This window comes from Camelus dromedarius, chromosome 12 (assembly GCF_036321535.1).
Source record: "Camelus dromedarius isolate mCamDro1 chromosome 12, mCamDro1.pat, whole genome shotgun sequence".
NCBI lineage: Eukaryota > Metazoa > Chordata > Mammalia > Artiodactyla > Camelidae > Camelus > Camelus dromedarius.
In genome coordinates, this window is record NC_087447.1 from 67,471,925 (window position 1) to 67,498,746 (window position 26,822).

Consider the following 26,822-nt stretch of genomic DNA (forward strand, 5'->3'; position numbering starts at 1 on the left):
TGCAGGAAAAGTTAACCATGTGAAAATACAAAATAAGAACCACAGCTTCCATGTAATGTAAGTGTCTAAATAATAGCACTAGGCCTTATTGAAAGGTAGACAAATTAAGATTTAGAAATAGGGACATAGGATGAACCCACATTTTCAGAATTTGGACACTTGAGGAAAGACTGGAGCTCAAGGATTAAGTAGAAAACCAGTTATACAAACTGGAGCAGTAAAACTGATATAAGGCTGAATGATTGAATTTCTTCTGTCATAGGTCCTTAGCCTGAGAACAAGAAATAGTAATCCGAAGTCCTGAACTAGGGAAGAAGAATACAAGCAGGGCTCTATAATCTAATGATGTATACTTCAGTGTGCATTGCTTCCTAATCAAATTATATATTCATTGAAAGCTTTAGAATTATTTTGCTTTTAAATATAATATTAATCAAGGCAAGGTTATTCTGGATGTGATAACAAACAACTTGACATGTTAAATGTTTCTTTTCTATTCATGTCACATTCCACTCGGTTGTTCAATGAATGGATCTCCGTGTGGAGAGTTTGGGAACCATATGATATCTTTGATGCTATAGGGCTTCACTGGCATCTCCTACTCCTTTACCTTCAACTAACTGACAAATGAAAAGAGAGAGGTAGAGGAACATGAATAATTTTGTGACTAGTCCTGGATTTCACATTTAACATTTCAGTCCAGAAGCAAGTCACATGGGAGTTTCAGTCCTATCCTAAGTAAGGTTAAGAAAGTGTTCCAATGTTCCTAAGAAGAATAAATGGGATTAATAAGCATGTAGCCAGTCCCCGTCACACATGAATAGACAAAACCTATCCAATTTAATTGTGGGCTAATGGTGACATAAAGGTTTGCTGTAGATGATCATTTTGACATTGGGTATAAGCAGACCCTTAAGATATACTTCTTCGTTTATTAATTAATTGTGGACAGAATGATTCGGGGCCAGTTCTGTTGATTATATTAAAATAGGTTTGTTTTTAATAAATTAAAATTTAAAATTTAAAAAATTCATTTGATTAATTTCGTATTCTCCATAATATTCTATCAAGGGAACGTAAGAGTCTTAATAGTCTCTATATTCTAATCTTAATGTTAATTGCTATAAATTAAGCAAGTTATTATTGATGTTCTTATCAATTCAGTAGTAGTAGTCTTGAGTGATGAGTATTTATTTTAGAGCAGACTTGAATAATAAGATGTCCCCATCTAGGACACAAGCTTATGTTTCTTATTTTAAGACATACTTTTTTTTTGAGAATCTAAACAATAAAACAGTAATTTGTTAAGACTTTATGCATTACTAGAAGTGGTCAAGGTAAGACTGGATAATCATCACAGAGATTATTAGAATGGAAACATCCTAACAACACAAAAAAAAAAAAAAAAAAGAAAAAGGAAAATAAAGAAAGAAAGAAAAAGGAAAGAAAAATAAGGTCTTGACCTGCAAATTGTACAAAATGTCTAGCACTAGGACATATCCAGCAAAATTCCTGAAATTTAAGAATAAAGAAAGAGTCCCATAATTTTCTCTAGTTATTTATTTATCAAATCATTTATTTTCCTTTTTTTTAAATACAAATTTTAAGTAACAGCAATGTAATTAGTATAGAATAACACATTTCTGTTTTTTCATGTAGTATTTTTTTTTGCTGTAGCTTAAGAAAAGGGACCTCACATAGACTGGACTCAAAGGAAGTACTTGTCAGTACCTGGTTATTGTGAGTGCTCAGTTTTATGGGAAGAATGCTTAGAATACCATGTTTTCTTTCTCCAAAAGAAAATGCTCATATAGAACTTTTAAAGAAAGGAAGTCAATTATTCTCAGCTCATTATTCTAAATATGGAGGTGCACACCTTTTTGAGTCATAGTATTTTTAAGCTTGAGTTTCTTGGGACATTTATTCTTGCATATTTTTCCTGATAGTTTCTTGTGGTTATCCACAGAGGATGTAAACCCCCAACTGTTTAGTACAGACATTGGGAATATGTCTTCTCTAAAATCTTTCCTCTTCATTTTTCTAAGGCAGTGGTTTTAGGGTGCTCTTGAACCCAAGGGACATTTAACAATGTCTGGAGAGATTTTCGATGATCACACTTTGGGGAGATGTGCTACTGGAATCCAGTAGGTAGAGGCCAGGGATGATGTTAATTTACAATGCACAGAAAGTTCTCACAAGGAAGAATAGCTCAAAATGTCATTGTGCCAAGGTCGAAAATCTTGATCTAAGGTTATTACATAAATTTATGATTAACAAAAAAAGAAAAAGTTCTACTTTTTTCCTGAGTCCACAATTCAAGGTGCTATTGAGGTTAAGTATGCATTGAATTCTGTACCTTCATAGTCCACTACAGGCTAATGTGATTTATACTGCCCCCAGCACACTTACTCATCATTTCTCCAGCAAGCTGTGGAGTCCAAACTGACATTTGAGGCCCATTTTTATTTCTATTTTTCCATAAAATGCTCATGAGTTTAAAATTATCTTTACCATAGAATCTGAGTGTTAACTAATTAAATGAGATAGAATCTGGCAGACACAATAAGTTTAAGTGCTCTTCTTCCCTGCCCTACTTTTTATGTCTCTTCTCTTCTGATTTCTGTATTTACTTTACCTACTGGTAAACATTTAATTATGGACAGTTCTGACATTTTTATTCAGTTACTTGCCTTTTTTTTTTTTTTTTGAGGACATGTCTCATTTATTCCATGAGAACGTGTTTATTTGCATTACATCATTTTCCCCTTACACACCAACATCGTTAAGCATTAAATAGTGCTTGATTGAATAATTGAAGAAAGGAACAGATGAAGAATGCATGAGGATCAACATTGTCACATTTGTAGTACCCTAGTTGTAACACAATATTAATTCAAGACTTTTCCTTTATTGTATATTGTTGTCAACATTCTAAGAATTTTATAAACTGTTGGGTTTATTAAAATAATGTTTTATTTAATATTATTGTCCTTGGCTCTCTTTTAGGTGAATTCGAAGATATATATTTTAAAATGTACAATACCAGTGTTTGAGATGTGCATTTTTTTTTCATTTTATGCATCATATTTTAAAGGCAGTCTTGGTCTAGTACAGAAAGAAATTCTATTTGGGTCTCTGCAATTTACTAAGACAATATAATTTGCTAGCTATGGCTGTTGAGTGCAAGGAAAGAGCAAGAATTCCGAATAGGAACATAATAGAAAAAAAGGTCTTGATGTTTCTAGAAGTTTTAAAGTGTGTCCTTTTGGTCCTTACAGAAAGTGTGGACTATGGGCCAGTGTTTGTGCAGGAACCAGATGATATAATTTTCCCGACTGATTCTGATGAAAAGAAAGTAGCACTGAACTGTGAAGCTCGTGGCAACCCAGCTCCCAATTACAGGTAGAAATTCATTAGTAATCGTTTTTCTTGAGTCTTAAAAATGCCTTTCAATGAGATTCTGACACTCCCAAGGAGTATTATAAAGTCTCATATAATTTTTACATATTTGTCTTCTGATTTTTCATAAGATGGCTTCGAAATGGAACAGAAATAGATTTGGAAAGTGATTATCGCTACAGTTTGATAGACGGGACCTTCATTATAAGCAATCCAAGTGAAGCAAAGGATTCTGGTCATTACCAGTGTTTAGCAGCCAACACGTTTGGAAGTATTCTCAGTAGAGAAGCCATACTTCAGTTTGCCTGTAAGTAAAATACTGCTTTTTCCACATATACATGTTTAGTGTGTATACATGTAACTTTAAAGTTTAGCTAGGCAACAGCTTAAGACCTCAAATTTTAAAATAGTGGTATAAATTTGGTAAGGATTAGAACTATGCAAAAAGTGTGTTTCTTCCTGAGATATCTTGAAATTTTCCAAAATGTTTGCCCTCTTCAAATAAATTGTAGTCTGTGAGGTTAAAAATTCTATTCATAAAAGCAGATAAAGTTTTAGAATTTAAATATCCTTTGAAATCTAGTAAAAAATAGATTTTAATTCTTTCTGTCTGCTTTTTAAAATATCTGCTTAGATGATTTTTTCTTCTACTGCCTATTATAGTCACTATTTGCTATAAATTATTCTGGACATAAGATAACATATTCTAAAAATTCTGTTTTCAGTCAGGTAACCAAAGAAATGCCTCTGACATGCTAATATTTCAAATTCTGACTATAACTGCCTTCCAAGGTGTCCCAATTTTTTTAATTAGAAAAAAGATATCACATGTAATTACACATATATTAGAATATATATATATTTTTTAAAATAGATCATTTATCTAATTAACTAAATGCATAGATTTCTTAAAACTCTAGAAATTATTTCATTTATGATGAGTTCTTACACCAAATTGGGGAAAGTCTACTGGGTGAAAAAAAGCTTTGGGTTATTTCTTAATAAGTCATCCTACTTGAATTTAAATTCTTGAGGATTATAATCTCTGAAAAATAGAGAGGCGGGCCAGGGATCTTTGTGTTAATAATTCATATGTAACTATATAACTCTAATGGCTACCTAATTTATCACAAAATGATTTTAAGTTAAAATTATACACTGAAGAATGGAATAATTGATATTTCTCTGTATTATCTTCTTCACATATTATGTCTAATTAACCCAGAACCCAGACACTGTATTATAGGAGTGTGAAGGAGAAAAGGAAAGAATAAAGGAATGATAATGGATCAGTTTGGAGAACATTGAGCTAAGTCCTAGAAAAATCAAAATATTATCTTTTAAACTGTAATTGGCCAAGTTCAGATAGGTACTTTACATACACCAAATATATCAAGATACGCTAAATATGCTCCTTTTATTTTAGAAAATATTATGTGGTGTATGACACAACCCAACACTATTCAGCATATGTATTTAAAAAGTACCCTACTAAACAAAATAAGCAACCTCTTTGTCTCTCCTCTATTCAACAGAGCAATCTTTTCAAGACAGGTACAGCAAATCCAGAGCGCTTGATATACACATATTAGTGGCTTACGCCTTTCTCTTTGGTCTGCGCTCTCTGATACAGGTACACCAATTCTCCATAGCTTGCATATCAATTGTTTTTCTCCCAAATCAGCAGCAGTGGCAAAATATGCAAAGTTTCTTGCTTGTTTCAGAGCAGAAATCAACTTACTGGCAGATCCTAGACATCTATATATACAACTGTGTCTTTCTAGGATTTTTGCAAAGACCAGTCATAGCTCTCAAATGCTCAACCCCACCTGCAGGGGGCGCCCTGGCACCAGCATTTGCAGTGCAGTGACTAGGCAAGGAAGGCTCTGTCTCTTGACCCATCGACCTACCTGCCTATCTTAGCTATTCAGTATCAAGCAGTCCTGAAATTAGTTTAGAGCAAAATTTGCTTTATTTTTAACTTAAACATATGGGTAGACATACATATGCCATCATTAGTAGCATTTTATTATTCTGCCTCTCCCCAGTCCCACCCCCAATGACTCAATTTGGTGTTCTGGATGCCATGCACGTATGCCTAAGAGCCCATAAGGTGCCTGGTTGAAGTAGGGCTTATGTAGGGCTCCTTCTGCCTCAAAATTAATGCCCCACCTAGATTCCATTTTATCTATGTTGATGATATAAAATTAAGTTTGTTAGGCTTAGTTCTGTCTTTCTGCCAGGTGATCTTTGGTAAAAACAAAAAAATGCAACCATAGGTGATAGAAAGGATGAAAGCTCAATCAGCTTGCCTTCTAGTATACCTGGATATGAGCAAGGGTGCTGTCGGGTTCCAGGAGTTAAGCTAGTTTTGTGATTAGAGGGAGAAAAAGAGGTAGGAGGTTGGGGAAAAGAAAGAACTGAAAGGAAGTGAGAGGATACAAATGTGAAGTAAGATTAAAAACTTGGTGGCAACTTTCCTTTACATCATGATTTTTTTATGACCAACCTCATAGATAGTGAACTCACTCACTTGTTGTCAATAGGTTGTTTAATACACAAAGGGCTTTTGTGGGTTGAGGAACTCTGATTACTTTCTATTCATTTTAAGGCTAAAATTATTAATCCTTTTATATATATCAAATGACTATTTATATAAAAATATAAATATTTATTACACAACTAATATTTCAAACTAATATATTGAGTAAATTTAGATAATTATTAAAACCTGCTTAATTAAATTAAATATTTAAATCTAATAAAAGCCTATTAAATGTTTTAAATGTCATACAATTAGACAAAATTTACAAGTTATCAAAATGATTACAATTTGTAATAATTTTATTATATAAATATTTGTACTTTTTATACCTTAATTTAATCATCTATTATCCAATAATTTTATCAGCTATGGTTTTCTATACTATATAGTGCTGTTGTGATCATCTAAATTGATCTTGTAAATAAATCAAATTGAAGGGAGGATCATATTACCCAATCCAGAGTAGTTTTTGAGTTATCAACCAATTGAATTTTGGTTGCTCCTTTCGAAGTGAGACTTAACGGCCTTGGTGTCTTTTAAATTTGAAGATTACTTTTGTTATACCAATAACACTTTAAATCTATAGCTTTTGAAGTATGACATATTTACCTAAAATGATGTGGTTTTAAGACTAAGTGGGCAGGGTTAAATAACCATTGGATAGGTCTTCTCTATATTCACAGAAAAAAGTACTAATCTGTATTTTCTAAATAGGTACATATTTAAATGAAGAATCAAGATATTCATATACTAACAATCTCATATTTATGAAAGATAAAAAAATTTAAATATATCCTGTTAGAATCATCCTTTTGCATGAAAATTCCATGTCTATTATATACACACACACATTAAACTTTCTGATTTTAAATATCATTAGAGTTGCATGATTTGGCAGATTATATTGTAATCTTTCAAAAATGTCTTTATCTGTTTACTTTGTCAACCACCATTTTATAATCAGTATATTAATACATATGTGTAAAGCAAAAATACATTTTAGAAAAAAAAGAACTATATGATTATTCTGCATTTCTTCTGCTTATTCAAATTTAGTCAATAAACCACTTGCTTAATTTTCCATATGGAAGTCTAAGTGTTTAAGGAACATTAGGTCTCTTTCTTGATCTGGAATTTGGGGATTTATAGTAATTTTGTATGTAATTATTTTTTATTCTTATCACATTTTCTCTTTTAAATATACCTTTTCTCTTAATTTTTATAATTTATTGGATAATCTCCAGTTAGGAACTGGAAAGCTAAAATTTCTAAATAAAGTTGCTGCAGGATAAAGATGACTTTGACTATTATCAAAAGCTGTAAAAATCATCATAGATCTTGACTTTTGAAGAGACTGATGGTAAGAAAATGAGTGTCTGTCAGCACCTTTACCTGATGGAGTAGCAGTAATAAAAGATACATCTAATGTGTGGCAAAATTAAGTAAGTGTAAAACAAATTTATTTTCTCTAAAATTTTGTTCCTATTCACTTGTCACTCAACATATCAACAAATACAAAATAGCAAATGTACTGTATAATAGCAAATCTATACTTATTTTAATTTACCTAATATATTTGACTCAACCTCATTTCAAAGGTGATTTATTTGACTTGCTATATAAAATCATATCTCATAAAAGCTAAATATTTAAATAAGTAAATACAGCACCAGGGAAAAAGTACTTTTTATCATGAGAGGTCAAGATAATGTAAGCCATAACGTCTCACAATTATTGTGGTCAAGACAAATATTTCCTTGGGACTCCCAGTGGTCAGAGCAAAATGAGCAATACAAACATTTAAAGGATTCTAATTGCCCCGAAGTTCCTCAAGGGAAGGAAATCTTTTCTTGACATTTAATTCTCATAGAAATTTCTCATTTGAGGCTTTATATAGAGATTTTTAACATCCCTACGTGAATGCAATAGCAAGTTTCATTAGCCTGACATAAAACCAAGCCAATTATTAAAATGTGACTAGAATTTAGTCATGAAGCTAGTCACTTCATTCATTTATAAATCTTTTTTTTTTAATTTTTATTTGAGCAGCTAATAGCTTTGAGCAGCTGCTGCTCCTTCTAACCCACCCCTCACATGTCTAAGTGTCTACTACCCTTGAGAATCTTTCATGTTAAGTTCTCCCTAAATGAATATTTATAAACATGTCTCCACTTAGTTAATGTTAATAATGTACTTTAGCATTAATAAATATATATCTCATAAGGGTAGAGTAAAAATTAATGAGGTGGAGAAGTCATGTCTGTGAACTGCTTTTTAAGCTCGGAAAGAAAGACATAAATAAACACAAAGTTGAAGTATTACTGCTAGTGATGATTGTTACTGGTTATCAATAAGATTATTTTTGACAAAGTATATTTTATTCCTGTAGCTTATGTTCATCATGAGGATAATTTCCTCACCTAGTAGAGTGATTTTTCTTCAGTGACAAGCAAGAATACACCATATAAAACTCTGTCACTCTATTAGCTTGTTACCATGTTGATGAGAATTTGGAATTGATAATGTGACACTGTACACTTCTCAGACCTCCTTCAGGAATCCCAGGCTCATAACAGTCTCTCAAAAGTTTGGATTTTTAGAAATAATTCATACCAGCACGTCAAACATAAAATGAATCAAGAATAAAATCTCCTCATGCTGTCTCTTGCTTCAGAAATATCTTTATATGCCATCCAGTAAATTGATAGTTCATATCTAAATTCAAACATATTGCTTTTCAGGGCATTTATGTGATTTAGATCCCGAATATTCCATTAGTTTTCCTTGAAGCAGTTGATTAAAATAACCCCCTTAACTTTTTCAGAGATTATATGATTTGTATAGACTTTGTATTTGAGCCCTTTAATTTAACCTTTCATTTTCATATAAAACTCAAAAATTACTTCTCTAGCTGTTTCTTAATTTTTTCTCCTAAAATAAAATTGACCTTAGACTTTAAAGCCATATTTTACTAGCATTTAATAGCTAATGAAATTATTTGAATAATTGCTAACTCTACAATATATTCAAAACTTTATCCCATTAGTCTATGAGGTTTTGTCTGTAATAACTTTATTAAATCATTTGAATACTAATCTGAATAATTCACAATGGCATGGATGATTTTACTAGTTGTAAAATTATCTGGTTTTATTACAAAATAAATTAATATTAGTTCATAATTCTGTCTTCTGTAAGCAAAGCGACATTGTTTTTCTTTTGTAAAATCATTACTCCAAGAATATGGTTTAAGTTTTCCTTTAAAAAGACAATTATTCTGATCATAAGAGATTTAGTAACTGTGAGTGTGGGAGTTTGGAATTTGCAGAAACCAACTACTATGTATAAAATAGATAAACAGCAAATTTCTACTGTATAGCACAGGGAACTATATCCAATACCTTGTAATAGCTTATAATGAAAAAGAATATAAAAAGGGTATATAATACATATAAATGAATCACTATGCTGTACACCAGAAATCACACATTGTAAACTGACTATACCTCAATTAAAAAAAAAAAAAAAAAAAAAGATAATGTTGTAAATAGTATGTGGAACTGGAAAAAAAAAAGAGTTTAGACCCTCACACCTTGGCCTAGAAAGTTTAAATAAAGGACCCTAGATCCAGCCATGCAATGATAAAATCCTATACGTTTGTGATTCTTTCAACACTAATTCTCGTTCCGTATCCTCTAGAACCTTGATTTTTTTTTTGAATAAAATAAAACTATTCTCTCAAGAGAAGTAAAAACTACTTTACTATTGCCGTAACTTTGTAACAGCCAATGGAAGGATCACATGGCATAAGGTTTAGCTGTATTTTTCCCATTCCAAAGACTAAAGAGAAGAGAAATGAGGGTAGTCCCTAATAGAGACCAAGTAATTAGCTGTGTGCTGCTCAGACGGGCCTCAGCTCCTGTGAATTCGTCACCCCAGTTTATGTGTGAGCTTTCTGTAGTGTTTTTGTTTCTTTGTTTTATTTTTTGTTTTTGTTTTTAGTCAGAATTTAGTATTTTGGGAAAATTATGGGACTGCATGTTGGTTTCTCATTATAAATCTTAACTGGTCTAATCATGTATCTGAAACAGGAGCCTTTTTTTTTTTTTTGGTAGGAAACATCTGGTTGACAACTCAGAGCTTAAAATATATATACATATATATATATATATATATTTTATATATGCACACACACACGCACGCACGCACGCACACACGCGTGCACACATATATAAAAACATTCCTGCCCCCTCGCCCATGAGTGGCCCAGGCAGCTCCCTCCTGCAGGGGGCGGGAGAGGGCTATGGGGCAGAGCCTGTTTTCTTATAGACACTCGCCCTCCTCTCAGCACATGTTCCCTGCCTCCAGTTTCAAAGTAGGGGTTCAGGCAGCAAGCCTCTCTAGGAAGAAAAGGATCTTACCCAAACTTCCACCTCCCCTTGGGTTGGGCTGTAGATGTAGGGGGCCTTACTGCCCCCCTCATTCCTTTCCAAGTCCGTTGTCCATGCCAGAACCACAAGTGCAAAAACGGGGTGGGCTGGGCTGGTCCAGTGGTGGCTCAGTCTGATGGCTGCACCCCCTGGATGATGTCTCAGAGGCCACAAGGTTCTGGCCTGGGCTCCTGAGGTGTCTCCCCTACCATATTTTGTGAAACAGGAGCCTCTTCAACTTATTGCAGTAGAGTCTTGTTCAACTTTAAATGATGCTGCATGAGTCTGTGTTGGATGCTCAGATTATAACACGATAGGCATCTTTCAGAATTTTGTTTAGGGTATCCTCACACGTTGGCCATTTAGCTTAGTTTTTGGTAAGACTGCACATCTGAGTCATGTTTATTGTGCTTACAGTCTACGTTTAGACTAAACTGGGACCAGGATGACTTCTTTATGCCAGGGTTATATTCTGTACATTCTGCTGTGGGACTTAAGGAGAAAGCACAGAGTTTGTTGGGGTGTTGGTAACCACTTTATAAGCCATTAGGCCTGTCTCTGTGGATGTGGATGCATTTATTTATTTATTTACCTTTCTTTTAAATGATTTTTAAAATGTCACTTATTTTCTAATTTAAGGTATATTTGACATATAATATTATATTAGTTGCAAGTATCCAATATAATGATTCAAAAGCCGTACGTGTTGTAGACTTATTGATCACCACAATAAATCTAGTTAACATCTGTTACCTTTCATAGTTGCAAATAATCTTTTTTATGTGATAAGAATCTTTAAGATCTACTCTCTTATCACTTTAAAAAACTCCATACAGTATTTTTTAACTATAGTCAACATGCTGCACATTACAAGCCCATGACCTAGTTATTTTGTAACTAGAAGGTTTTACCTTTTGAACCCCTTTACCCATTTCACCTACCCTTCTGCCTTCTGCCTCTGGCTACCACCAATCTGTTCTCTGGATCTGTGAGTTTGGTTTTTGTTATTGTTGTTTTCAATTCCACATGTAAGTGGTATAACAAGATATTTATCTTTCCTTGTCTGTTTTATCTCACTTAGCACAATGCCCTCAAGTTTCATCCATGTTGTCAAACACAGCAAGATTTCATTCATTTTTATGGCTGAGTAATATTCCATTGTATACATATCACATTTTCTTTATTTTTTCATCCATCAATGGACACTTAGATTATTTCCACATCTTGACTACTGTAAGTAACGCTGCAGTGAACACAGGGTTGCATACATTTTTTTTGAGTTAGTGTTTTCATTTTCTTCAGATAAATACCAGAAGTGAAATTGCTGGATCAATGGTAGTTCTATTTTTAATTTTTTGAGGGAACTCCATACTATTTTCCATAATGACTACACCGATTTACATTCCCACCAGCATGGCACAAGTGTTCCCTTTTCTCTGTATCCTTGCCAGTACTTGTTCTTAGTTCTTATCTTTTTGATAACATATCTCATGGTGATTTTGATTGGCATTTCCCTGATTGTTAGTGATAATGAGCATCCTTTTATGTGTCTGATAGCCATCTGTATGTCTTTGAGAAAATGTTTATTCAGATCTGCCCATTTTTCAGTTGGATTGTTGGTTTATTTTGCTATTGAGTTTTATGGGTTCTTTTTCTATTTTGAATATTAACCCCTTATCAGGTATATGATTTGCAAATATTTCCCCCCATTCAGTAGGTTGTCTTTTGATTGTTTACTTTGCTGTGCAGAAGGGTTTTTTCGTTTTGCTTTGTTTTTGTTTTTGTTTTTGTTTTTTATTTTGATGTAATCTTACTCTTTACTTTTGTCTTTGCTGCTTTTGCTTTTGGTGTCAGATTCAAAAAAATCATGATGTCAGGAAGCTTACTCACTACATTTTCTTCTAGAAGGTTTATGGTTTCAGGTCTTACATTCAAGTCTATAATCCATTTGAGTTAATTTTTGTGTATGGTACATGGTAGCAGTCCAGTTTTATTTTTTTCATGTAGCTGTCCAGTTTTCCAAATACCATTTATTGCTTTCCCCATTTATATTCTTGGATCTTTTGTCATAAATGAATTGACCATATATGTGTGGGTTTATTTCTGGGCTCCTTATTGCATTCCATTGATCTGTGTGTCTGTTTTTATGCTGACATGGTTGTGTTTAGATAAAAAGTTACTATTATTTATCTTCCTCACTTTTCCTCCTACCCAAGGAACACTAATCTGATCAGCCTGTCCTTAAAACTAAAGTCTTCTAGCCCATTCCAGAAGAAAGTGCAAACTCCTACAAATGACACAAGACCATTTATTGTTTAGATTGCTTCCTTTTCCAGCTTTCTCTCTTAAGACTCAGGCTATACTGAACTATATACAATCCTCAAAACATTTTATTATTGTTTATGATATCATTTCTTTACTTGTGATGTTCTCCCTGCCTGCTGGGCTGTTGTCCAACAATCAACCTCTCTCTCTCTCTCTCTCGCTCTCTCTCTTTCATGTGTTTCTTATTATATTTGTTTCTTGTTGTATTGCATTGTAACTATTTCTAAAGGCATCTTTGGTTCACAAAAGCCATTCTAAGCTTGAGTACCCCATTGACTCTACAGGACTGTGAATTCACTGAGGGCAGATTTCGTGCCTCATTCATTTTTTTTTAGTTTAATACCCAACTGCTAACATGCAATATCATGGTCAACACTCAGAGAATGTTTGCAGACTGAGTAAAGGAATGAATGAATACCCTGCAGCACTAAAGTGGCCACTACCTTCAAAAACTACCCTCAAAAAAAATCCCTTTTCTGAGACCTATAAGAATTATTCCTTAGGAGATACATGTACATTTTCTCAACAATTGCAATAAAGAATCAAAATAAATAAGACAATTTATGCAGAAACACTTTATAAATTATAAATGTCCACATAGATAGTACTTAAGGAGATTATTACTAAATTTAGAATGTATATTAATACCTTTCAGGGTGTTAATGGATATAATTAATATTAATATCAAAACAGGTATTGATATCCATTTTAAAGCTAGTAATAATATCATTATATATTATTTTGCATACTACTGGTGATATATTTTATATTATAATAGATATCTAAGGCAAACTAAAGTATCCCAAGGAAATATGGAAAAGTTACTTTTTAAATGTAATTTCAGATATGTCCCTGACTGCAGACAGAAGAAAACTCTCTGACTTTCTTTTCTAAATATGATTCTAGAATTTTAGCGACATCTCTGTGTTGATCCTGGAAGCAATGGAAGTTTCCTGCTCATTTCATAGCCTTACTGAGTTGTAAACACAAGGTCAAGAAATAGTGATAGAATTTTTCAACCTAAGCAACAAACTTTGCTTTTAAGTTCTTTGAGAATGTATGTGCAAATGTTATTCTATTTCAGTTGTCAACACTTAAGGTGTCTACCCAGTGCCACTGCTATTACTCATGTCAAAAGAGCTAGAAATAGTAGTTTACCCTTTCAGTCAATTTTTGAAAGTTTTTCATTCCACCCTAAGGGAAAAAAAAGTACTTACCCCCCAACTCTTAACAGGGAGATGAGTTTAAAGAATTATCTTCTCTAAGTATTTCATAGGAAATTAAATAGCATTTTAATAAGAATCACATCTGTCACCACAAAATATCCAAAAATATGTCTATAAATTGTCAGTAAAGAACATCAAATGAGGTCATTAATGTTCATTGTTTTCATAAACATAGTCAATCATCCACCAAAGAAATCACAACTGTAACAGACATTTAAATAATAATTCATGAAATTTCAGAAACAGTCATTAAATTTACAAAATAAATAATGTAATTGCTGGGATGGAACTAGCATGTTTATTAAATAAAATTTCTGAGTCCCTGTGCACCAAAATGCAAGCAGGTCTAGAAAGCTTGACTTACAATGATCATTTTTAATTCCACCCTGAGAACTAAATAACTGAATAAGTCGTCAAAATTTTACTGGCCTTGATTTTTTTTTAAACACTGTTAATAGATAAATAGGATTACATCTTTTCCTGTAGAGAATATTTTGTAACAGTGTTTTTATTCATTTAATTTTGTGAAATTTTGTATTTTAGAAAATTTTTTCCAAAGCTATTTCTTAAAATGTTCTCTGTTTTTGATATTAAGTGGATTCACCCACTTTTAGAGATTAAAAGATCAAGGCTATATTTGCTCATAAAATAAATAATATAATGAAAGTAACTATATTTATCAACTTGAATAATTTAAATGTTAGAAATTTATATAGTATTTATATCTAATTATATAAACATTAACAGTATTTAATGACAATGCTAATAATAATTGATAAGATTTATTGATTATTATGGGCCAGACCCTGGGCTAAGCATCTTGCATATACTGTCATATTCAATGGCAAACAAAAATCCCATAAGATAAGCAGTATCCACATTTAAACATATTAGAAATTAGGAAACTGAAGGAGGTAATTCACTTGCTAAGGGGACATAGTTAATAAGAGATGAAACTGAAATTCAAGTCTTGTTTTATCTGACTCTAGACCCAGACTCTGAATAAAATAAAAGGAATACCATTCCCCTAATGTTTGTAGACTTTCGCATGTGACGCCTCATTCAGTCGCCTGAACGATACTGAGGTTATGCTGAGTGGTCTCATGATCTCTGATTTTGAGATCAGAAAATTGAAATGATAAAGGTCACACATCCTACTTGGATCCACACAGCTCCAATTAAAGAGGAACTTAATACATGTGATACAATTATGTGCTTCTGCACATTTGTGTCATCTTTGCTCTTAATTTATACTTCATTGTATTCACACAAGGTCACTCTTTGGTTTGTTTTATCCTAAGGGCTTACTTATTCACATGGATTATTCCAAAACAATGCCACACCGAGAGCGTGCATACCAACTGCTTTGACTCTAATGCTGTTGTTTCTAATAAACCAAGTGAGGTATAGTTTTATATAGAGGACTTCGCATTGATTTTTATTAATGTGCGGGCGAAACTGAAATAGCCCTAATTATAAGAGAAGTAAAAGCAATTTGTACTCACACAATTCTACTGTCTATATCATCTGGTGGCACTTGATCAGAAGATGCACGGAGACCGTGGAGAGCTCAGTACTGTGGTCAACCAGGGCGTTATCTTCGAAAATAAGCTCAATTCTGCCTGTTGGAATCGCACGCACCTTACAAAACTTAGCCTTAGAAATCAGGAATATACAGATATCCTACTTTAGTTCAAACTGTTTTCTAGCACCTAAAACATAAAGCGACTGCTACTATTGTGGACTTAAAGTAAAATCAGTTGAATAAGGAGCAGCACTAAGAACTGTTTTTCTACCTGCAAAATAAATGTTTTGGAAGCAAGCTTTAACTGCAGTCCAAATTTTACGATTTGAGTTTCCATATTTTAGAATTAGTAGTAATATAAACTCTATAATATAATATAACTACATACAGTGTATTTTTCCTCCACGTAGTCTGGCTGACATTGTACCTATGGATAAAGCTAAATGAGTACTTAAATATAAAGCATAAAAATTAACTGTCAACCTAATCTTGTTTACCTCTACAACCCTGGCACCTCAGTGTCATTTTGAATAATGAGGTTTTCTTCAGTCTTACCAAATATAGTTCAGCATAACTAGCTAAGGACAAATGAGATATTTCAATCCATACATTTTTACATGGTCTTTTTGAACCAGAAATAGTTGTCCTTGCCCAGGGTCCATTGAAACTCCTCTGCCACAAAATGATACCCTTCACTTTTGCTTATAACAGATGTTGCTTTTTTCCCCTGGCCTCTGCCATGGAGACAAATTATCATCTTCCTGTAAAACTACAAAATAGAATTGCTTTTCTTTATTCATAGATTTCTCCAGACTTTGTAGGCCTATCTCATTCTCAAAATTTATAACCTTGCACAGAGAGAAAAAAAGAACAAAAAAGCTCATGCACATTTAGCACAACCCTCTATTAAAATTTAACTTTCCTAATCATACTTCTCTTAAAATGAAATTTATATTTCATTTTTTAGTTTAGAAATAATTATTGATTAATTATTAATCATATATAACTAGTAAATGAGTCACTAGTGACAGTGACAGAAAAAACACAAGGACAGACATGATTCAAATGATTAGCCTTAAAAGGATTTTAAAGAAAGGCAGCACACTGGACATTCTTCTCTTAATATAATAACTCATTAGAGGGATTTCCACCTCCTAAGACGTCATTTAACAAATGAGCAGGTTTTTCTCAACAGCATGATAAAGGCATGTAACCTGGTTATTCAGTTTACTTTAATGATGATAAATACTAAATGTTGACGTGCAGATACGTGTTTTTGATTAAGAAGTGGCTTTGCTCACACTAAAAAGAGTGGATACTCATCAAGGCCATAAACTTGTACTACTTTATTGTAAAATATTAATCCTAATAAAAATTAAGAATCAATATTAGCATAAGAAGGACAACTGAGGGTTAGGTCAGCTGTGGGTCCATTGTTCCGTTTGAGATATACCCATCCTTTGTGACCACTCTCCTAGTGAAGGATAAGGTAGAAAATAGGTTAGCTGCTTTTTCTTTCTTCAAAGTGGAGCCTTATACAACAGAGAGATGAAATAAAGCCAATGCTTTGCTCTCCTGAGAAGGACGAAGTCAATGAGAGCAGTTGCAGAATGGAAGGTAGAGAAACTGAGGAGTAGACTCATGGAAGACAGTGGAGGAGAGATTTCCAAGGGTTTGCTAACCACATCAAATTCAGTTGAGTTATTTGCAGGCGATATGGACAAAGAAACTGCATCTGTCCTTTAAGTAAACACTGGAGGAATGAGGGAGAAGTTAGTATGCTTGCTGTCAAGAAGTGTGCACATGGTAAGAAATTGGAAGCAAACATATGCTTCTTAAAAAGTTAGGCAGTGGATGGATAGTGGAGTTTATGATGATGAGTTAAGGGAGCAGGAAGGCGCACGTAGTAACTCCGGCATTCTATTGAAAAAAAAATTTGAAATGGCTTTTACTCCTCAATAGTAAAATTCATGGGTGTTCTAGCTTCATCTTTCTCTTCCTTTTACACTCAGTTAATTTTTAACAACATCAAAGTTTCATGACCGTATCTAAATTGAGCATGTATTCATGAAACAGGCTTTCAATGTCAGCTTTGTACAGAAGATAGGTCCTTCCTTGAATTATACCCATGTGCCAGTACCAAAATTTACAAAAAATTTACCTTCATCCTATTTGAGGCTTACTAAAAATTTCAGATCACTGAAAATTACATCTTTGCAGAGAGAGCCACAGTAGAAATATGGGCTGTGATTTGATTTACCCACTGCCTGACGGTGTCACTTACAGCTGCCCTCGCAGTTCTTTGGATATGATGCTCAGATATCTTAATACCACTTCATCCCTGGCTCAACATTTCACGTATATGTGCCTCATCAGTTTGAGATGATCATTCTCCCTGAGAGGTCATTCCTCCCTGGTACCTGATATCTTATTCAGTATCCGTTTTCTTTGTTTCTGTCCCTATTCCTGTTTTTCTCTATGTATAGGTATTCCCAAGGTTTGAAGCAAGTTTCCCTGGCTCTCTCTCACTCTCCCCATTATTGTCATAAACTGTCTCAGACTCTGTCTCATTTTCAGCTATTATCCTTATGCAGGACAAATTCATGTGTCCTAAATCCGTGTCTTTATTTCTGACTTTATTTTTAATATCTAGCAATATCACTTGTGGAATATCTCATTCAGCACCAAATTCTAATTCATCTTCTTTCCATAAAAATCTGCCAGACTCTGAATTTCTCTTTTGTAAATTTTACCAGTGATGCCAAACTAGAAACCTTGAGATCATCAGGTTGCCCCTCTTCATTATCTTTCATTACTCCTTCATATCCAGTCAATTTCCAAATAAGAGTCATGCATTCATCCTTTTCTTATCAAAATGCAACCACCCTAATTGAAGTCGTTAATGTTCCTTTTACCCGGACACTTGTGATAGCTTTTCCCGAATGGTTTCATCATCTCCGTCCTCTCAAATCACCCCTTGTGTTCCTACCTCCATTCTTATCAAGACTATCCTCTGCTACTACCATCATGTTCCACTGAGTACTAAAATAAAAATTAAAGACCATCACATCTGCACTCAACGCTTCATTCTAGACATCATCCCTCTCACCCTGGCTGCACATTTATTATATTATGGCAAGGAGTCTATAATATCCCTTCTCTCTGCTTTGTGTGGACACGCTGACCTGGGGCACCTTCTCGTCTCTATAGCTATTGACAGTTCACCTCTCCTTCAAGTTACAAACCACATGCTAGAGTTTCCATGAAGTTTTCCCTGATTCTTTCCCAGAATGCTGTGACCTCTTTGTGTGACAAATTCTTTGTCCTCTGTTTATGTGACTTGAAGTCCAAAAATCTGGGTTCAAATGTAAGCTCCTAGAAGAAAAACTGGGGGCAAGTTAAACATTGTTTTTCCTTATGTAAAGTAGGAGTAATATTAGTATCACTCTCACAGGAGATCCACGGGGAAAGGTGTGAGCTTGCTTCTTGATGTTCATGAGGTCAAGGACCTTTTTCCCTCACTATTATACCTGAAGTACCTTTAACAGTGCCTGGCACATATTGTTAAATGTATGATCTGTAAAATAGCATAAAAATATTAATATTTCTGAGCTTAAGTGTATTACTGTTATTTATATTCATGTTTCCTTTACTAGAGAAGGAAATCTTTCTACTAAATATTTATCGAACACTCACAGTGAAATAGATTTTATCCTGGCTTGATCAGTATCCTGTTTTATGCCTTCTCTCTGGGCCCCTGGTCCTGTACTCTCCTCCAGCATGTTTTGGCACGTAATACTCCATCCTTAGCCCTCTTCTCACCTCGTTCTGTGCACTCTCCTCGGATGATACCATTACTCTTGGTTCCCACCTGGTATGATGCTCCAGCCTTTGTGGCTTTGATGCCACAAAGCCACCTGCGTCATTCGGGTCTTGTTATCTCTGCTGCCTGGAAAGCTCAGCCCCTGGATCCTCCCAGGTCTCCCTCTTTCTAATCCCTGGTGTTATTTTCCTCAACGAGGCTTACACTGGACTCTCTAATTAATTTTTAAAATTTACGTGCTTTCCATTACAACATTAGTATGTCATAATGAAACTCTTTGCCTCAGAGTTTCCAGGAATTGCAGATCACATCAACACGTTAGCAAAATAATGAAAAAAGGCAATGAAATTTCTTCAGTGTTTATAAGGATTCACTTGGGAAAGTGTACACTCTTTTCTTGAGGCAATTTCATACAATTATTGTTTGTCTCCACTAAGAGACATAAATGCTTCAAATATTGTGATAATATTTGTGAACCCTTAAGAATAAATACAAACACTGGCATATAATAAACATGCATTACATTAATAGTAGGATACCACTTACAGGAAGAGGAATCAATTGCCTCTACCTTGATTTTTATAACAGACATTAACTAAACGACAATTTTGTGCCAAGTGTTGTAGTGCACATCTCCCACCTCTGTCTGTCTAGAGAACTTTTACTTATCCAAGTTTTCTTCAAACACCCCCTTTACTTTTTCACATCCTCTCTGTATCCTCTTCCCCTCTGTACTTCAATAGGGTGTTATACCTCGCTGTATTGTTGCAATTTTCATGTAATTATATATTTTCACTATAAAAATGTAAATACCTAAAAGATTGAGACAAAAATCTTTGAATGCTTAAGAATAAAAAATTGCCACTGGGACCTAATAAATATATATTGGATTAACAAAAGGATACAAGATACTGGAGGAAGAATTCAAATAACGTCTATATATTTGTGAGAGATACATAGTATGAAAATTATAATAATATAGTCCCTTATCAAATTATTTTATTTTACCAGGAGAAAATGTTTATGTCCTATAAGTTTATAATAATGTTTATGCCTCAAAATGAATATAATCTGATATAAAATAATTGAGAAGTGATTTATGAATACAATTTCATATAAGGAATTGAGAAAATATAAATTTTAAGTGATCTGAATAATGATTTACAGTGAAGCAGAAACATTAGAATTTTTAGCTAAAAGTAGCTAAGATAAATTACATTTATCTCATAATTACCAAAAACTTTCCTTCTAAAATATAGATAATAATTGTTATTTGCCTAAGCCACCTGGAAGTCTTTTACAGCCCATTAATTAATAGCAATATGTGATTTGTTTAGTTTATTGCATTTTCCACAACTCATTAAATCTGGTCTTATGTGTAGTTGTAGTCTGCCTTGGTTTCACTTGTTTTAATTATTTCTTGGTGATTTAAGACAATAGCCATATGGATTCAAGTTTTGCTTTTTCTTTTCTCGCACCACACCCTTATGGAACTGTTGCTGTTCTTATTTATATATTTATTAAAATGCAATTGTTTTTCATGAAAATTTGCTACTGGCTTTTATATTATATTGTCATAGTTCAGTAGTTTCACACATTAGCAGCATCCAGGAATATGTGAGGGTGGGTACTCTAGCTTCGAGAATGTTCTGACAATATAATTTGTAATAAAAAGCAACATGATCTCACAGACTATTTGGGTGGTTTCCAAGTGGCTGGTTAGGAGCGGTCATGCTCTGAAGTACACTCCTGAGTATAGAAAACCAGTAAACTCTTCTTTTTTCAGTCACCCAAAGAATTTAGGGACTGACACGGCTCAACAATTTCCTTTGCACATTTTGTAAGGGTACAGTAGTAGTGGCTCCTTCTCTTGGGTTATTAGTGTTTGTTCCAGTTAAAATAAGAGCTTACTTTTATTAATTACCTGTATTGTGCCAGGAACATTATTAGGTCCTTAATATATAGAATTTTAATTCTCAGGATGACCCTGCAGGAAAGCTGTTTTTATTATAGTTTGCTACTGATAAAGCTGAGGCTCAAAGAAGTCCAGGTTCTTTTTCATGGTGTTTAAAGGCTTCTCCAAACTCAGGATACCTGCCCTTCCTGGTGAATTCAAGTTTGTTGGACTCTTGGCACTGATACATGCATCTTGTGCCTCCTAACCCCTCGACATCCACATCAGGGCTGAAGTCCAAGAACTAGTACTAAAATGAGTCGAGTAATTTTCCACTGCTCTGTGAATCTGAGTCAGGACTATGAAGTTCCTGCTGTGGCCGTTTGTAGGGGGTCTTACAAGGAGTGGGGACCTGCTGGGTTCAGCGCATGGGTATTAAGGCCAGGTCATGTTTCAGCTGCTTGAGCTCCCCTCTCCTGTGGACATGTCTCTTCCCCAGGAGGCACATAGTATTTATCAACCCCTACCGCAGCTTCCTGTAGCATCCAGGTAAAGGAATATGGTTACTTTCGGGAGACAGAGGTTCACAGGACACTGGGAATTGTGCAAATTTGGGGAGATTTTTACAATTTTAGGTGTGTTAAAACTACATGAGGCAGTGCAATTGCCAGATAGGATATATTGAAAAAAGCTTCCATCCCAAAGGTCATAGAGGTACTTGGAGTATACCTGAGACTGCAGCCCAGATCTGGGTGACTCCAGAGCTTGTGTTCTTTCAGCTAATTCTCTCTTTAAAAACATGTTTTAAACGTCTTACATCTTACAGTCAGGATCACTATTTCTAGGTCCAAGAGCTATAAAAAGAGAATGTTCTCTTGTCTTTCCCACCCTTAATACTCATTTGCTTTTATCATGGTGAGGAAGCAGCAGAAGGGTGGAGTTTTAAATAAATATGCATTTATTGAGCACGTATTATGTGCCAGCACCGTATTGGTTGCTGTTATGGAGAACTGTTGTATTGGGGTTTGTTGGCTTGTTTGTTTTCACTGCTGTGGCAAATGACCACAAATTTAGTGGTTTAAACAGCACATATTCATTATCTTTCAGTTCTATGGGATAATTCAACACAGGTCTCAAAGATGATTTCAAATCAGTGCACAGGGCTGGAAAGTGCAGTTAATATGTGGTTTGCAGGAAAACAATGAAACAGCCTAACAAAGATGAGTAGAAAGTGGTCATCACACAAAGTGACAAGCGGCACAGTGTGAAATGGGGGAAGAGATCAGCTGTCCTGGGGCATGTGGTTGTGCTGAGGAGTCAGGAAGATGAGTATTTATAGGAAAAACGAGAGGGGTTTTGGCTGTTCTGAAATCTCTTGATTACGCACTTGAACAGATAAACAAGAGTGGATGCCTGTCATTTTTAAATAGGTGAGAGGTATGATGAAATCATATTTAAGGGACAGTAGTCTGAGGAGTATGAAGGATGATCAGGAAAGAAGAGTGGAATAAAAAAAAAAAGACCAAGAAGCAATTGCAGTGATTTCAACACCAAATGACGTGGGACCCTAGAGCAAGGATCCAGTGACCAATAATCTCCCTACAGAAGCTTCTCATTGAGCTAGACTTATTTTATTCATCAATACAGCATCTCAGACTTAGTATTTTGAAAATTTATTTTATCAAATAAAACTTTAAGCTTCAGGGAAATTTTAAGAGGTTAACTTTCTCTATACCATTTTCTAGGTGCAGGCCTATAAATATTTACCAAGTATTTCACATACATTTTCATATCTGGACCTGTGAATTCAGTGAAGCACATTGTATCATACAGGTTATATACTGTGAAAACTGAAACTGAGAAATTGAGATTTGTCAAAATCCAGTGATGATTTCAATCCTGACTTATTGCAAAGACCTGGTCCTTTCTTCTATAGATGCTGGTTGGTAGATAAATATAAATTTAAAAAAATTAAATTTTAGTATATCTTACATGAAAGAGATCCTAAGTTTTATTTCTTATGAAATTGGTATAATCTTAAACTTTGATTCTTTATATAAGAACTTTAGCAAGCATAAAAATTACCTCTTCAACCATCTACTTCCTAAATCTCTTTTCCATCTGCCAAAATTGCTATCTTATTCCCTTCCTTAGAACAGCAACATTCATTATAAATACACAGCTGAAATCTACTCATTTCTTCAAACACCAGAAAACAGGACCAGCAGCTGCAACTTCCTGACAGTGCAAAACGTGCAGAATTGATAACATATAACCAATTGATCTGCATAGAGCAGAGCAGAGGTTAGACTATGACTCGATTTTCATAGACTTTATCTCTATTCCGTTTGCTTCTGCATTTAAGTTATTAAATGCAGATCTACGTGGCAAAGATGATTAGAAAAGGGTAACTACTCCCTTAGGGATCTATTTTAAAATGTCACAATTAAAATTTTGCAGAAAGTTTCAGGTAATTTCAGCCTCCTGGCTGATGCAAAATATTGAGAAGCACTTTTAGCTTCAGGATGTCACCCGGGAATGGAAATGCTGATTTACCCTTGCCCCCTGCCATGCCACCTAATTGGAAGGCACCACTCTCAGTGGTAGACACACTAATACGTGATTTTGCCAGTGGAACTGGGAATAGTATGATAAATGGCTTGGTGATTGGGGATATATGCTGTGCCTATACCTGGAGGGAGGAAAATGTTTAATTGCTCTCTAAATAAATTTGATTGCGCAAATGTAGCAAGAAGTGGAGAGGTGGCCTTTTTTTTCCAACGGTTGGTGAAAGAGTAATCATTCAACCTCCAAGTTCATAATTCAAGTGTAAGAGGTAACCTTGGCCAAGGAAAAGGCACTGATTTCCAAGGCATCACAGTCACCTTCCTCTTCCATTCCTTACGCCTCCCCCACCCAGCCAAAAACCTTCAATATGCATTTGACAATAGTGATGGAATCTAAACAATAGATAGGAAATCTTCTTTTAGAGGAGGCTGCTTTGGGATATTATTAATGTAATTTGTATACTTTAAATGTTAACTAGACATGATAAAATATGGCTAAACCGATAAAAGAATAGAATTTATACATATTGGCAAAACCAGAAATATATTTATTGTTACTGTGTAAGCAATCAAACTAATACTTTTAATCATCAGGTTTAGTAAGACATACATATGCTACCATCAAGTGTTTAGACATAGATCTCTGGGTCAGAAAATTGCATTTACATTTCAAATGGGAATTTTTCTCCTAGGTTTTTTTTTTTGTTTTGTTTTGTTTTGTTTTGTTTTTGATAATTAGACAAATGGAAAGCTCCTTTCAGGGGAAAAAAAAAAAGATGATTCCACCAAACTCATCACATTTCCTTTCACTATAAATATGGAAACAGGAATGACTTACATGTTAACCTCATATACCTTTAAAAGAAATTCAATTTATTTTGCTGGTTTTTTTTTTTTTTTTTGAGGCGGGAGTTAATTAGGCTGGTTGGTTGGTTTGTTTCTTTGTTTATTTATTTTAAATGAAGGTACTGGGGATTATATCCAGGACCTCATACATACTAGGGGCATTCTACCCCTGAGCTATGCAATCCCACAAAAAGTTCAATTATTTTATTATATTTAACAAGGTTAATATGGTTTCTCAAACTTTTCAGTGTCATAGTAATAGCATGTAAGTTGGAAATGAATATAGTTGAAATGATTATTTAAGTTCTTAATGGCCAACTGCATTCTTCCTTTCAGGACTGACCTAACTCTAGTTAGAACTAGCCTAGATTACCTTTAAAACATAGGAACACAGGATATAATGTCTAATTTCTTTGTAAGTAGCAATTTACTAACATAAGATGAAAGCAATATTAAAATTACTGAGTATCAGAAACTACCAAAGAATTTTAAAATTATATTCCATGAATATTGACCCCTTGAGAGCAGAACTAAAGAGAATATAATCTCTAAACATTAAATAATAGGATCAAGTTCTTAAATAAAATATTAGTACAGAGGAGAATTGTTTTCAGTTCACAGAACACTGTTAACCTACTGCATTTGTAACTGGAAGAGATTTTAAAAATCAGAGCTCTTCAATTCCTTAATGAGCAGTGTAGACTGGTTAAAGTACAGACCCTGGTTAATAAAATCATTATTCAGATGATCTTAACATTAGCCAGCTTGGATCTGGATTGCTTACATTACAAATAATTGCTGGTCTTAACTGCTATTTGCTTAGAAAAAAGGATTTCCTTCTTTCAAAACTGATCATCAACCTGGAGTTAAGAGATGGAGATTGGATCTCAATGATAACACAGAGCTGTTTCTCTTACAGCTACAACTATCCAGCATGCGTTTAGTGTCAAGCACTAGGAAACACGCTTTATACACATTTATGGTCTAGAAAACAAACAAGCAAAGTATACATAAAGTTAAAGGAAGACGAAATATGAGTAAAAAGTTTGTGGAATTTTTTTGGTTTTTTCTGGGACAGCTTTTGCTTTTCCTACCAACGGGGGAAAAAAAAAGCCAGAAAAGAATTCCAGTTGATTTTCATGTCAAGAGATCTATATCTACACACCTGATGTTTACTTCTGACTAAACCTAGTGATTGAAATTATTAGTTTCCTTGGCTTATACAGTAACACAAGTGATACATTTCTGATCTTGCTATGATGTATAAATGCTACGGTTTGTATACTTAAATATAAATATAGCACTACTCTGAGAGATGTCATAATAATATAATTAAATTATTTAATGTGTGATTTAATGAACTAATGAAAGGTGCATAGTACTTAGAAATACACTTGAAACTATGGTTACACAAAGTAACATAAAACAATATTTTAAAGGACACACTTGTGAGTACTAATCTTTTTTTACTTTTCATTATCCTGTCATCTGCACACTCACAAAAGCAGTAATAGTTTCTTTTAAAATACATCAAACAAAGTATTTTGTTGTATCCAAAACCTCCACCCATCTGTATAGTAAGTGATTTAATTATTTACTAATAAAACCAACTGATAGACAAATACATTATGGAATGAAAAAATAGCTTGAAACTTAGCTTTTGTTTCTCGACTTTAATGTGAATATGTTTGGTGACTGAGTTCATCCATCTGAGTTATCTTTCATTCCCAATAGAACTATTACAGTATGTGTTGATTTATAAATTTCTATTCTGATTCCAAAGGTACAACACGTAATGAAAACACATAAAACAAAAAGAGCCATAACCTGTAACATCAAACTATTGCAGACCTATTTGTAAGGAAGTTTCTTGCCCCATGTCCTAAAGACAGCTGTGTCCACTAAAGAAGTGTAAGTAAAACATATCACGATTGAAGATACGGTAGAGAATAAAAAGAAAATCCCCATCCTTAAGCTCTCTGAGGATGAGGTCTGTAAACTATTATCAGTAGATTTCATTTTGTGAAAGATTCAAGGTGATTCATTGGGGCTGGTGGGCTTTCTGTGGAATCATGATTTTTAGTTACAGATAATCTTCCACTAATAAGCAAGCTGGGTATTGAACAAATATATATCCAAGGCAGTGTTCAGTGCATAGGTAACATGTACCAGTTGCTCAAAACATTCAACTTAAAGTACTATCTCTGTTTTTATGTCTTATCATATGGCCTTTACTAGCAAT

At 34.0% G+C, this 26,822-nt stretch overlaps 1 protein-coding gene across 1 annotated transcript in view; it reads left to right on the top strand.

Moving 5' to 3' along the window:
* CNTN5 (contactin 5) overlaps positions 1–26,822 on the top strand; it is a 1,016,453-nt gene that overhangs the window by 625,381 nt on the left and 364,250 nt on the right. Inside the window, exons 5-6 of the mRNA XM_031460619.2 lie at positions 3,279–3,402; positions 3,531–3,706. Of these exons, the coding sequence (XP_031316479.2) occupies positions 3,279–3,402; positions 3,531–3,706 (300 nt within the window). The remainder of the gene's footprint in view (positions 1–3,278; positions 3,403–3,530; positions 3,707–26,822) is intronic.